A 12,538-nucleotide genomic window follows, 5' to 3' on the forward strand; every position below is an offset into this window, starting at 1 on the left:
AGAAGATGCGGCAATGCTTCCCCTGCCTATTGCTACCGCTGCAGAACACACAAGCTCACTCAGCCACGCGGCGTTCAGCATGCTATCCACGTAGTATCCAGCGCCGACTCGAGGACGGCCATTTTCCGAGACGCACAATTCGCAGCTCACGTGCCCCCCACCCAACCCCAGCACTCACATCACCGGAAGAGATCTGATCGCACACGACACAGACGAACACACTCAGCCACCAGTCAAGAGAAAAGGACAATTTAAAGCGCCGGGTCGGACCCACTGTCCACCCCACACGTCCAGGGGTCCCCGCGGAACACGTCCAGCAACGTCAAATACGAGTACAGTTTTGTTTTGACAAACGGGATAACAAAGAATAAAAGTGAGAACAAAAAAAAAAAAAAAAACGGGAAACAGACACCGAGGAAGAAAGAAAAAGATTTGGGAATTTTTGGCCCTTTTTTCGCCCCCAGCTCCTGTGGGTGACAGGTGAAGATTTGGCTTTAGGTTGACATCAGTTAACACTGCTAAAGGGTTGGGGGGTGGAGTGACCCCATAATATGCGCCCCACGCCGCGTAACACGGAATTAGCTGATGGTAACCTAACTCCCGAGTGAAACCCACAGAGGCGAAAATGGGCGTCCGCACTCACAGCTGCCTGATCTGTGCGTAAATTCCAATACTTGTCATGTACGTTATATTGTATCTCTTTTTTTTTGTTTTGTTTCTTTTTTTGTGTTTCGCTATTTTTCGTTATCTTTCCGTTTGCTTTGTGCATTTGTTTTTATTTTCAGAATCCCAATGTCCCCCCGATGGAGGAGGCGAGAACGACACCCAGCACCACACAACAGATTATGATCATGATCTTCTTCTACATACCCAACGGCATCAGAAGCAGAGGAAAGGGCGGAGAGACAGGAATGTGGGCGGACAGGAAGTGGAGGAGAAAGGGTGGAGAACAAGGGATGTGGGCGGACAGGAAGTGGAAGAGAAAGGGTGGAGAACAGGCAATGTGGGCGGACAGGAAGTGGAGGAAAAAGAGTGGAGAACAAGGAATGTGGGCGGACAGGAAGTGGAGGAGAAAGGGTGGAGAACAAGGGATGTGGGCGGACGGGAAGTGGAAGAGAAAGGGTGGAGAACAGGCAATGTGGGCGGACAGGAAGTGGAGGAAAAAGAGTGGAGAACAGGGAATGTGGGCGGACAGGAAGTGGAGGAGAAAGGGTGGAGAACAAGGGATGTGGGTGGACGGGAAGTGGAAGAGAAAGGGTGGAGAACAGGCAATGTGGGCGGACAGGAAGTGGAGGAAAAAGAGTGGAGATCAAGGAATGTGGGCGGACAGGAAGTGGAGGAGAAAGGGTGGAGAACAGGGAATGTGGGAGGACAGAAAGTGGAGGAAAAAGAGTGGAGAACAAGGAATGTGAGCGGACAGGAAGTGGAGGAGAAAGGGTGGAGAACAAGGAATGTGGGCGGACAGGAAGTGGAGAAAGGGTGGAGAACATGGAATGTGGGTGGACAGGAAGTGGAGGAGAAAGGGTGGAGAACAGGGAATGTGGGCAGACAGGAAGTGCAAGAGAGATGTGGGCGGACAAAAAGTGGAGGAGACAGTGAAGAACAAGGAATGTGGGAGTACAGGAAGCGGAGGGGAGAGGGTGGAGACCAAGGAATGTGGGTGCACAGTTAGTGGAGGAGAAAAGGTGGAGAACAAGGAATGTGGGCAGACAGGAATTGGAGGAGAAAGGGCGAAGAACAAGGAATGTGTACGGACGGGAAGCGGAGAAAAGGTGGAGAACAAGGAATGTGGGTGGACAGGAAGTGGAGGAGAAAAGGTGGAGAACAAGGAATGTGGGTGGACAGGAAGTGGAAAACATAGGTTGGAGAACAAGGAATGTGGGTGGACACGAAGTGGAGGAGAAAAGGTGGAGAACAAGGAATGTGGGTGGACAGGAAGTGGAGGAGAAAAGGTGGAGAACAAGGAATGTGGGTGGACAGGAAGTGGAAAACATAGGTTGGAGAACAAGGAATGTGGGTGGACACGAAGTGGAGGAGAAAAGGTGGAGAACAAGGAATGTGGGTGGACAGGAAGTGGAAGAGAAAGGGTGGAGAACAAGTAATGTGGGTGGACAGGAAATGGAAAACAGAGGTTGGAGAACAAGGAATGTGGGAGGACAGGAAGTGGAGGAGAGAGAGTGGAGAACAAGGAATGTGGGAGCACAGGAAGTGGAAAAGAAAAGAGAGGATGGAGAACAAGGAATGTGGGGAGCAGGAAGTGGAAGAGACGAAAAGACGAAAGAAAAGGCGGAGAACATGGAATATGGTAAGCCAGAAAGTGGTGGAGAGCAGGATGGAGAAAAAGGTGGAAAACGAGGAATGTGAAAGGACAGAATATCGTGGAGGGAGGGCAAAAAACAACAAGTGTGGACAGCGAAAAGTGGGCAGACGAGAAGTTTAGGAGAGAGGTTGAAGAACAAAGAATGTTGGTGGACACGAAGTGGGGAGAGAGATCCGAAAGGAAAGGCGGAGAAAGAGTAATATGGGTGGACAAGAAATGGAGGAGAGCAGGGTGGAGACAAATGTGGAAAACGAGAGAGGACAGGAAGTGGAAGAAAGAGGGTTGTAAGAAAAGGCAAAAAAGGAGGAATATGGGCAGACAGGAGGTGAAGGATGAAGAGCATGGTGGAAGAAAAGGCAGAGAAAAAAGGAATATAGGTGGACAAGAAGTGGAAGAGAGCAGACAGAACGAAAGATGAAAGGAGAACAACGTGGGCGGACAGGAAGTGGAGGGAGAGGGGCATTAGAAAAGGAGGAGAATGAGGAATATGGGTGGACAGGAAGTGGAGGAGAGCCGGGAAACAAGGAAATGGCGGAGAACGAAATACATTGATGAAGGAAGAGATCAAAGGAAAAGGAAGCAAAAGAGAGCGATGAGCAAGTCCAAGGAGATGAGACAGTCAAGTTACACGTAGGGTTAGAATTAGGGTGAAGGCAGGGACGATGGTGAAAAGAATACCCGAAGAGAAGAGACAGAACAGAGGGATGCGAGACAGGAGATATGAGATAGAGAGACGTAAGACAGCAAGATGAGACGTAAGATGATTTTAGACAGTGCAAAGACACAGGAGACAGATGAAATGAGACATCGAGGGTATGAGGCAGAGCAAGAAAAGACGGGAGATAGAGATGATATGGAGAGACAGCGGAGATGATGGAGGGAGAGAAGAGAGAGAGAAGAAATTGTCAGCAGTGTTATAAAGGACAGAGACAGACATTGCAGAGCAGTAATAATACGACGTCCGTCCGCCCTGCAGCTACAGTCGCTCTGTACACTCCACACGTCAGTCCGTCCAGCTGTTTACACGGGGTCCGCGCTCCTCTACCAGCGCTCCGGTCACTACTCACCCTTCGTGCTTTGCTCTGGTATTTCACAGCTTTCTTGGTGTCAGACACTGCTCGCTCCACATAGTCCACCGAGTGCTCCACGTTATACTCAATGCGATCTATCATCTCCCCCTGGGAAGAGACACCGCCAGTCATTATCCCCCACCGGTACGATCGGCCTCGGCCTGGGGGGCGACTATGGGCCCGGCCCGGCTCACCTGACTCTCCACCAGCATAGCCATGTCTACGAACATGTCGTGGAGCTCCCGGATGCTGGTCTCCAGCTTGATGATCTCGTTGTGTCGCGTCTCGATCTCGTTTAGAGCTTGTTTGGTCATCTGAGAGTCCATCTTGATCTGCGGGAGAAGAACGAGGCCGCCTGTCAGGACTTTGCGTTACCTTATGCTCCTATTTTGGACGAGGCTACGTCTAGGTGGTTTCTGAGGGTCGCGCCTGCCCCACTCATTCCTGAGGTTACGGACTGTCAGGCTGCGTGCTCCACCCATACATTTCCATGGCGGGTGATGATGATATGGCATGGACACCCCTCCCCGATACGATCCCCAGTACACACATCATCTGTGAATATGGCCAGCTTCCCACTCTCCAGCATGTCTTCCAGCTCCTCGTTGGTCGTGGTTCTCCCAGCTGCCAGGAAGAATTACAAGAGGGTCAGGACATTTCCAGCACATCGAGTCCCCCCCATGGCCGCCCCTTCATGTGTACGCACTGATCTCCAGCTGTCTCTGGATACGGTCCTTGCAGCGGTCTCGGTATTTAGACTGCGTTGCGTTGTATTCTGTCATCACCTCCACAAATTTACGGGACAGAGTGGAATGCTGAGAAACGGGAAAGAGCGAAAGGGAGATGTGAAAGGCACGGGTGGTCCGACGACTACAGCACAATAACAAGGGTCCGTCCTATCCCGATCCTATACGTGCGCTCCATGGACCTTGTGCAGATGCAAGAAGCACTTTTGTGGAAATATATCACTTTTTTATCACTTTTTATTTCCTTCTTTGTTACACAAAACAAAAAAAAACAGCAATTCTGACCCTTTTTTCTATACTGTAAGGTGCTGATTTTACCGTGTGGCAATTCCCATCTCACATCTTTTACATATTCTATTTTATACAGAACATTATATCTTTCATTTTGATCTATTTTTTCTAAAAACGTAACTCTACTTTATCTAGCCACTTAGATGTCGCCGACAACACTGACTGCAACATCTGAGGGGATTAAACGGCCGCGATCAGAGTTGTCTCCTTTCTACCATGATGTAATACTACAGTGGCTTACAAAATTATTCACCCCCCCATCCCTTGGCATTTTTTGTATTTTGCTTCCTCACAACCTGGAATTTCACTGTTTCTTCAGGGTTTCCATTAGTTCACGTAAAGAACGTGCCGACAGCTGTGAACATTTGGTTTTATTTTCCTTGTGAAGCAAACAACAAATAGGACAAAATATCTGAAAACCTCAGTGTGCAGAACTATTCACCCCCTAAAGTCAGTACTGTGTAGAGCCTCCTTTTGCAGCAATTACAGCTGCAGACACTTTGGATAAGTCTCTATGAGCTTTCCACATCTGAACACTGGGATTTTTGCTTTTTCCTGAAGGAAAAACGTCTCCAGGTCCTTCAGGTTAGATGTTTCTTCTGGTGAACAGCGATCTTCACGTCTGACCACAGATTCTCCAGTGGATGAAGGTTTGGGCTGGGACTCGGCCGCTCCAGAACATTTACACGTCTCCCCTTACAACACTCAGTGTGGCTTTAGCAGTATGCTTTGGGTCATTGTATTGTTGGAAGGTGAATCTCCGTCCTGGTCTCACATCACTGAAACAGGATTTCCTCAAGAACATTTCCGTATTTCATACCATCTTCCCCCTCTACTTGGACTATTTTCCTGTCCCTGCTGCCGAAAAACCTCCCCACAGCATGATGCTGCCACCACCATGATTCACTGTGGGGATGGGCTTGTTGGCCAAAAAAGTTCCATTTTGGACTCCTCTGACCACAGCACCTTCCTCTGTACATTTGTGGAGTCTCCCACATGTCTTTTCTCATACTCAAAACGAACCTTACAATTTTTGTATGTAAGTAAAGACTTTTTCTGCCCACTCTTCCATAAAGGCCACCTCTATGGAGTGTACGGCTTATTGTTGTTGTATGGACAGATACCGAACTCTCTGCTTGGGAACTCTGCTGCTCCTTCAGGATTACCTCTGATCTCTGTGCTGCCTCTCTGATTAATGCCCCCTTGCCCGGGGTGAGAGTTTTGGCCCTCTCTTGGCAGGTTTGTTGTGTACCATGTTCTTTCCATTTGATGATAAGGACTGTGATGGTGCTCCGGAGATCATCAGAGATTGGGATATTTTTTTTTTTTTATAACCCAGTCCTGATTTGTACCTCTCAACAACGTCATCCCTGACTTGTTTGGAGATCTCCTTGGTCTTCATGGTATTGTATGGAGATCTCCATGGTCTTCATGGTGTTCATGGTGTTGTGTTTGGAGATCTCCTTGGTCTTGTTTGGAGATCTTCTTGGTATTCATGGTATTGCATGGAGATCTCCTTGGTCTTCATGGTGTTGTTTGGAGATCTCCTTGGTCTTCATGGTGGCATTTGGCGATCTCCTTGGTCTTCATGGTGTTTGGAGATCTCCTTGGTCTTCATGGTGGTGTTTGACGATCTCCTTGGTCTTCATGGTGTTGTTTGGAGATCTCCTTGGTCTTCATGGTATTGTTTGGAGATCTCCTTGGTCTTCACGGTAGTGTTTGGAGATCTCCTTGGTCTTCACGGTGGTGTTTGGAGATCTCCTTGGTCTTCATGGTGGTGTTTGGAGATCTCCTTGATCTTCATGGTGTTGTTTGGAGATCTCCTTGGTCTCCATGGTGTTGTTTGGAGATCTCCTGGGTCTTCACGGTAGTGTTTGGAGATCTCCTTGGTCTTCACGGTGGTGTTTGGAGATCTCCTTGGTCTTCATGGTGGTGTTTGGAGATCTCCTAGATCTTCGTGGTTTTGTTTGGGGATCTCCTTGATTTTCATGGTGTTGTTTGGAGATCTCCTTGGTCTTCACGGTAGTGTTTGGAGATCTCCTTGGTCTTCATGGTGTTGCTTAGAGATCTCCTCGGTCTTCATGGTGGTGTTTGGAGATCTCCTTGGTCTTTATGGTGGAGCTTAGAGATCTCCTTGGTCTTCATGGTGGTGTTTGGAGATCTCCTTGGTCTTCGTGGTGTTGTTTGGTTAGTGGGTCCGCTGGTTAATTGTCCTGCAGGCTCTGTGGCCTTTCAGAGAAGGTAAAGTATATACTGACGGACATGTGACCCTTACATTGCACACAGGGGACTTCCTGTCACTAAGCATGGGACTTATGAAGGTCATTGCTTGCACCAGAAATTTTAAGGGGCTTCATAGCAAAAGGGATGAATACATATGCACATGCCAACTTTTAGTTATTTGATTCCATAAATTTAATTGATGCTTATATTTTTCTCACTTCACTAACGTACACTATATAGTGCTCATACATCACACACAAATCCGATTACAGAAATATTTACACACAGGTTGTAATGTAACTAAATAGGTAAAAAGCAAAGGGGGTGAATACTTTTGCAAGACACTGTAAGAGTGCAGAAAGGGGTTGAGTATATATATATATATATATCTATATCATTACGCAATCTTATTGCGGGACTGATACTGAAGAAGAGTCCTGCTCCGCGGCGCCCCCTACCTGTGTTTTCCGGATGCGCAGGTCGGCTGAGGAGCGGTTCAGTCCTTCCTCCTGCTCGATGCTCTGCTCAATGGCTGTAAGGAAGGAGTGAGAGAAGGTGAGAGACGCTCCAGTAAAGCCCCCGCACCGTAGGACCGGAACACTGACCTTTCAACTTAGAGCGCACTTTGTTGGCCGTTTTTTTTATGTCGGCTGTAAGATCCTCCAGTTCTTGCTTGGTTTCTGGATAGAAAGAGAAGAAAAGTAACCTCTCCGCCATAATATATCCAAGGTGTATCGAACAGAGGTCAACCACTTCACAGACTATGCCCACTATACAGGGGCACATGACTCTGCTAAACAGAATCAGAATGTGGGGGGCACATGCTGAATGTCGCCTTAAAGGGGTTTTTACCCCCTTTACAGATGGATATTGTCAGAAAGTCCATCTAGCAACAAGCTCCTTTGCAACTTACTGCTTATTAAAATTTGCAGACGTTTTTAAGATATTAACACTTTGCTTTTGTTTACTGTTTGTTGCCATGGAGACCGACCACCACTGCTGTCTAGCTTATAAGCAGCGCGCTGAAGCTGGCCCAGTTAGGAAGTAACAGAGTGCTCCTGTGTTCTTAGCTTCAATCCAGTGTGCACAAGCTCAATAGAAAGAGCTTGTAAGCACGAGGCATGTTCTGCTGGCTAGTAGTGGTGGTCGGTCTCCAAGGCAACGATCTGTAAGCAAAAGAGTTAATATCTCAAAAATGACTGAAAATTTTAATAAGAAGTAAACCACAAAAATGTTTGCATTTACAGTGACTATCCGACAGTAAGTATTTCTGAAGTTGGGGAAGAACCCTTTAATCCTCCTGGCGACTTACTCTCATCGGGGTTGGGGGCTGCCAAGATGGCGCTATGCTGTTTCTTCACTTGTTCCACGTCTTCTGAGAGCTTCTCGATGCATCCTCGGATCTCCTCCACCTGAGGACCAAAGGTGCCACATATCAGCGAGCGGGTGTCGGAGGCCACGACCGTGCCGTAACGGCGGGGAAGGATTCAGGGGATTAAATGTCTTTATTTTCTCGTCTTGAACAGTAATTACTTTAATTTGTTATGTGGCCGGTGGCGACAGGCGACTTCCCCAGGACGCGGAGCGCGAACGTCTGATTACTCCGCGCACTGATTATCTGATAATTATAGGGAAACCACCGGGGGTCGCGTGTAGCTGTCACTGCCGGATACAACATCATGTGCGGAGTGTCCGGGATAATAATGGTACGAAACGGTGATAAAGAACCGCACAACACCGACACATGAACCTCGTGGCGGGAAATCCGCAGCCACTGTATCACGTAGAGAAAAAGCATCATGGCTACTAAATGTAGCGACCCACCTGCTCGAAGAATTCATCCATAAAGTGGTCCCGATCCACATGTACGATCTCCTCATCGTCATCGCTATCTTTAGCCTGTGAGGGAGACAGAGAGAATCAGACGGGAGTATTCACGGTCACAGCACTGCAGGGAGGGGACTGACAGCACCGCAGGGAGGGGACTGACAGCACCGCAGGGAGGGGACTGACAGCCCTGCAGGGAGGGGACTGACAGCACCGCAGGGAGGGGACTGACAGCACCGCAGGGAGGGGACTGACAGCACCGCAGGGAGGGGACTGACAGCGCCGCAGGAAGGGTACTGACAGCCCTGCAGGGAGGGGACTGACAACGCTGCAGGGAGGGGACTGACAGCACCGCAGGGAGGGGACTGACAGCACCACAGGGAGGGGACTGACAGCACCGCAGGGAGGGTACTGACAGCCCTGCAGGGAGGGGACTGACAACGCTGCAGGGAGGGGACTGACAGCACCGCAGGAAGGGGACTGACAGCACCGCAGGAAGGGGACTGACAGCACTGCATGTAGGGGACTGACAGCACTGCAGGGAGGGGACTGACAGCCCTGCAGGGAGGGGACTGACAACGCTGCAGGGAGGGGACTGACAGCACTGCAGGGAGGGGACTGACAGCACTGCATGTAGGGGACTGACAGCACTGCAGGGAGGGGACTGACAGCGCTGCAGGGAGGGGACTGACAGCACCGCAGGAAGGGGACTGACAGCACTGCAGGGAGGGGACTGACAGCACTGCAGGGAGGGGACTGACAGCACCGCAGGAAGGGGACTGACAGCGCTGCAGGGAGGGGACTGACAGCACCACAGGGAGGGGACTGACAACACCGCAGGGAGGGGACTGACAGCCCTGCAGGGAGGGGACTGACAACGCTGCAGGGAGGGGACTGACAGCACCGCAGGGAGGGGACTGACAGCCCTGCAGGGAGGGGACTGACAGCACCACAGGGAGGGGACTGACAGCACTGCAGGGAGGGGACTGACAGCCCTGCAGGGAGGGGACTGACAACGCTGCAGGGAGGGGACTGACAGCACCGCAGGGAGGGGACTGACAGCCCTGCAGGGAGGGGACTGACAGCACTGCATGTAGGGGACTGACAGCACCGCAGGGAGGGGACTGACAGCACCGCAGGAAGGGGACTGACAGCACCGCAGGGAGGGGACTGACAGCCCTGCAGGGAGGGGACTGACAGCACCGCAGGAAGGGGACTGACAGCGCTGCAGGGAGGGGACTGACAGCACTGCAGGGAGAGGACTGACAGCCCTGCAGGGAGGGGACTGACAGCACTGCATGTAGGGGACTGACAGCACTGCAAGGAGGGGACTGACAGCACCACAGGAAGGGGACTGACAGCGCTGCAGGGAGGCGACTGACAGCACCGCCGGGAGGGGACTGACAGCACCGCCGGGAGGGGACTGACAGCTGTGATCTGATTGGCTAACTCCTCCTCTTTGTGGCGGTAGAAGGTTTTACAATCGGGTGCAGATAATAATGTGCGTCGTCTGCCCAGAGATCGTAATAACAGACATGGCCGCTGTACATGGAGTACAGCGGTGATTATAGGGGGAGCACACAGAGGGGGGCACGCTGAGCTGCTAGTTACCACCCAGCTTGCTAACATCCACATGAACAATACTTTATCTTTAGCCATTTCTCTAGGTTAAAGGGTTAATCAGTGGGGGCCGAGAGGTATATTTAGTAACAGGACGGAGACCACAGTCAGACTGACAAGGTCACACAGGCGGCATCTGAGGACAGACAGCGAAACGTGATTACGGGAGGAACACCAGAAATAACTGGAGGTGTCACTGTTATTATAGTGTAATACCTCCCACCACCTGGAGGTGTCACTGTTATTATAGTGTAATACCTCCCACCACCTGGAGGTGTCACTGTTATTATATTGTAATACCTCCCACCACCTGGAGGTGTCACTGTTATTATAGTGTAATACCTCCCACCACCTGGAGGTGTCACTGTTATTATAGTGTAATACCTCCCACCACCTGGAGGTGTCACTGTTATTATAGTGTAATACCTCCCACCACCTGGAGGTGTCACTGTTATTATAGTGTAATACCGCCCACCACCTGGAGGTGTCACTGTTATTATAGTGTAATACCTCCCACCACCTGGAGGTGTCACTGTTATTATAGTGTAATACCGCCCACCACCTGGAGGTGTCACTGCTATTATAGTGTAATACCGCCCACCACCTGGAGGTGTCACTGTTATTATAGTGTAATACCTCCCACCACCTGGAGGTGTCACTGTTATTATAGTGTAATACCGCCCACCACCTGGAGGTGTCACTGTTATTATAGTGTAATACCGCCCACCACCTGGAGGTGTCACTGTTATTATAGTGTAATACCTCCCACCACCTGGAGGTGTCACTGTTATTATAGTGTAATACCTCCCACCACCTGGAGGTGTCCCTTTATTATAGTGTAATACCTCCCACCACCTGGAGGTGTCACTGTTATTATAGTGTAATACCGCCCATCACCTGGAGGTGTCACTGTTGTTATAGTGTAATACCGCCCACCACCTGGAGGTGTCACTGTTATTATAGTGTAATACCTCCCACCACCTGGAGGTGTCACTGTTATTATAGTGTAATACCTCCCACCACCTGGAGGTGTCACTGTTGTTATAGTGTAATACCGCCCACCACCTGGAGGTGTCACTGTTATTATAGTGTAATACCTCCCACCACCTGGAGGTGTCACTGTTGTTATAGTGTAATACCTCCCATCACCTGGAGGTGTCACTGTTATTATAGTGTAATACCTCCCACCACCTGGAGGTGTCACTGTTATTATAGTGTAATACCGCCCACCACCTGGAGGTGTCACTGTTATTATAGTGTAATACCGCCCACCACCTGGAGGTGTCACTGTTATTATAGTGTAATACCGCCCACCACCTGGAGGTGTCACTGTTATTATAGTGTAATACCGCCCACCACCTGAAGGCGTCACTGTTATTATAGTGTAATACCGCCCACCACCTGGAGGTGTCACTGTTATTATAGTGTAATACCGCCCACCACCTGGAGGTGTCACTGTTATAGTGTAATACCGCCCACCACCTGGAGGTGTCACTGTTATAGTGTAATACCGCCCGCCACCTGGAGGTGTCACTGTTATTATAGTGTAATACCGCCCGCCACCTGGAGGTGTCACTGTTATTATAGTGTAATACCTCCCACCACCTGGAGGTGTCACTGTTATTATAGTGTAATACCGCCCGCCACCTGGAGGTGTCACTGTTATTATAGTGTAATACCGCCCACCACCTGGAGGTGTCACTGTTATTATAGTGTAATACCTCCCACCACCTGGAGGTGTCACTGTTATTATAGTGCAATACCTCCCACCACCTGGAGGTGTCACTGTTATTATAGTGTAATACCTCCCACCACCTGGAGGTGTCACTGTTATTATAGTGTAATACCGCCCACCACCTGGAGGTGTCACTGTTATTATAGTGTAATACCGCCCACCACCTGGAGGTGTCACTGTTATTATAGTGTAATACCGCCCACCACCTGGAGGTGTCACTGTTATTATAGTGTAATACCTCCCACCACCTGGAGGTGTCACTGTTATTATAGTGTAATACCTCCCACCACCTGGAGGTGTCACTGTTATTATAGTGTAATACCGCCCACCACCTGGAGGTGTCACTGTTATTATAGTGTAATACCGCCCACCACCTGGAGGTGTCACTGTTATTATAGTGTAATACCGCCCACCACCTGGAGGTGTCACTGTTATTATAGTGTAATACCGCCCACCACCTGGAGGTGTCACTGTTATTATAGTGTAATACCTCCCATCACCTGGAGGTGTCACTGTTATTATAGTGTAATACCTCCCACCACCTGGAGGTGTCACTGTTATTATAGTGTAATACCGCCCACCACCTGGAGGTGTCACTGTTATTATAGTGTAATACCGCCCACCACCTGGAGGTGTCACTGTTATTATAGTGTAATACCTCCCACCACCTGGAGGTGTCACTGTTATAGTGTAATACCGCCCACCA

General features: G+C 49.8%; 1 protein-coding gene across 1 annotated transcript in view; it reads right to left on the reverse strand.

The window, feature by feature from the left end:
- Window positions 1-233: 233 nt before the first annotated feature.
- STX1B (syntaxin 1B) overlaps window positions 234-12,538 on the reverse strand; it is an 80,214-nt gene continuing 67,909 nt past the window's right edge. The window contains exons 2-10 of the mRNA XM_077273881.1: window positions 8,475-8,549; window positions 7,963-8,062; window positions 7,256-7,330; window positions 7,109-7,182; window positions 4,097-4,205; window positions 3,941-4,014; window positions 3,585-3,722; window positions 3,388-3,498; window positions 234-862 (exon numbers count right to left, since the gene is read on the reverse strand). Of these exons, the coding sequence (XP_077129996.1) occupies window positions 782-862; window positions 3,388-3,498; window positions 3,585-3,722; window positions 3,941-4,014; window positions 4,097-4,205; window positions 7,109-7,182; window positions 7,256-7,330; window positions 7,963-8,062; window positions 8,475-8,549 (837 nt within the window). The 3' untranslated portion in view covers window positions 234-781. The remainder of the gene's footprint in view (window positions 863-3,387; window positions 3,499-3,584; window positions 3,723-3,940; window positions 4,015-4,096; window positions 4,206-7,108; window positions 7,183-7,255; window positions 7,331-7,962; window positions 8,063-8,474; window positions 8,550-12,538) is intronic.

Source organism: Ranitomeya variabilis, chromosome 7 (assembly GCF_051348905.1).
Source record: "Ranitomeya variabilis isolate aRanVar5 chromosome 7, aRanVar5.hap1, whole genome shotgun sequence".
Lineage (NCBI taxonomy): Eukaryota > Metazoa > Chordata > Amphibia > Anura > Dendrobatidae > Ranitomeya > Ranitomeya variabilis.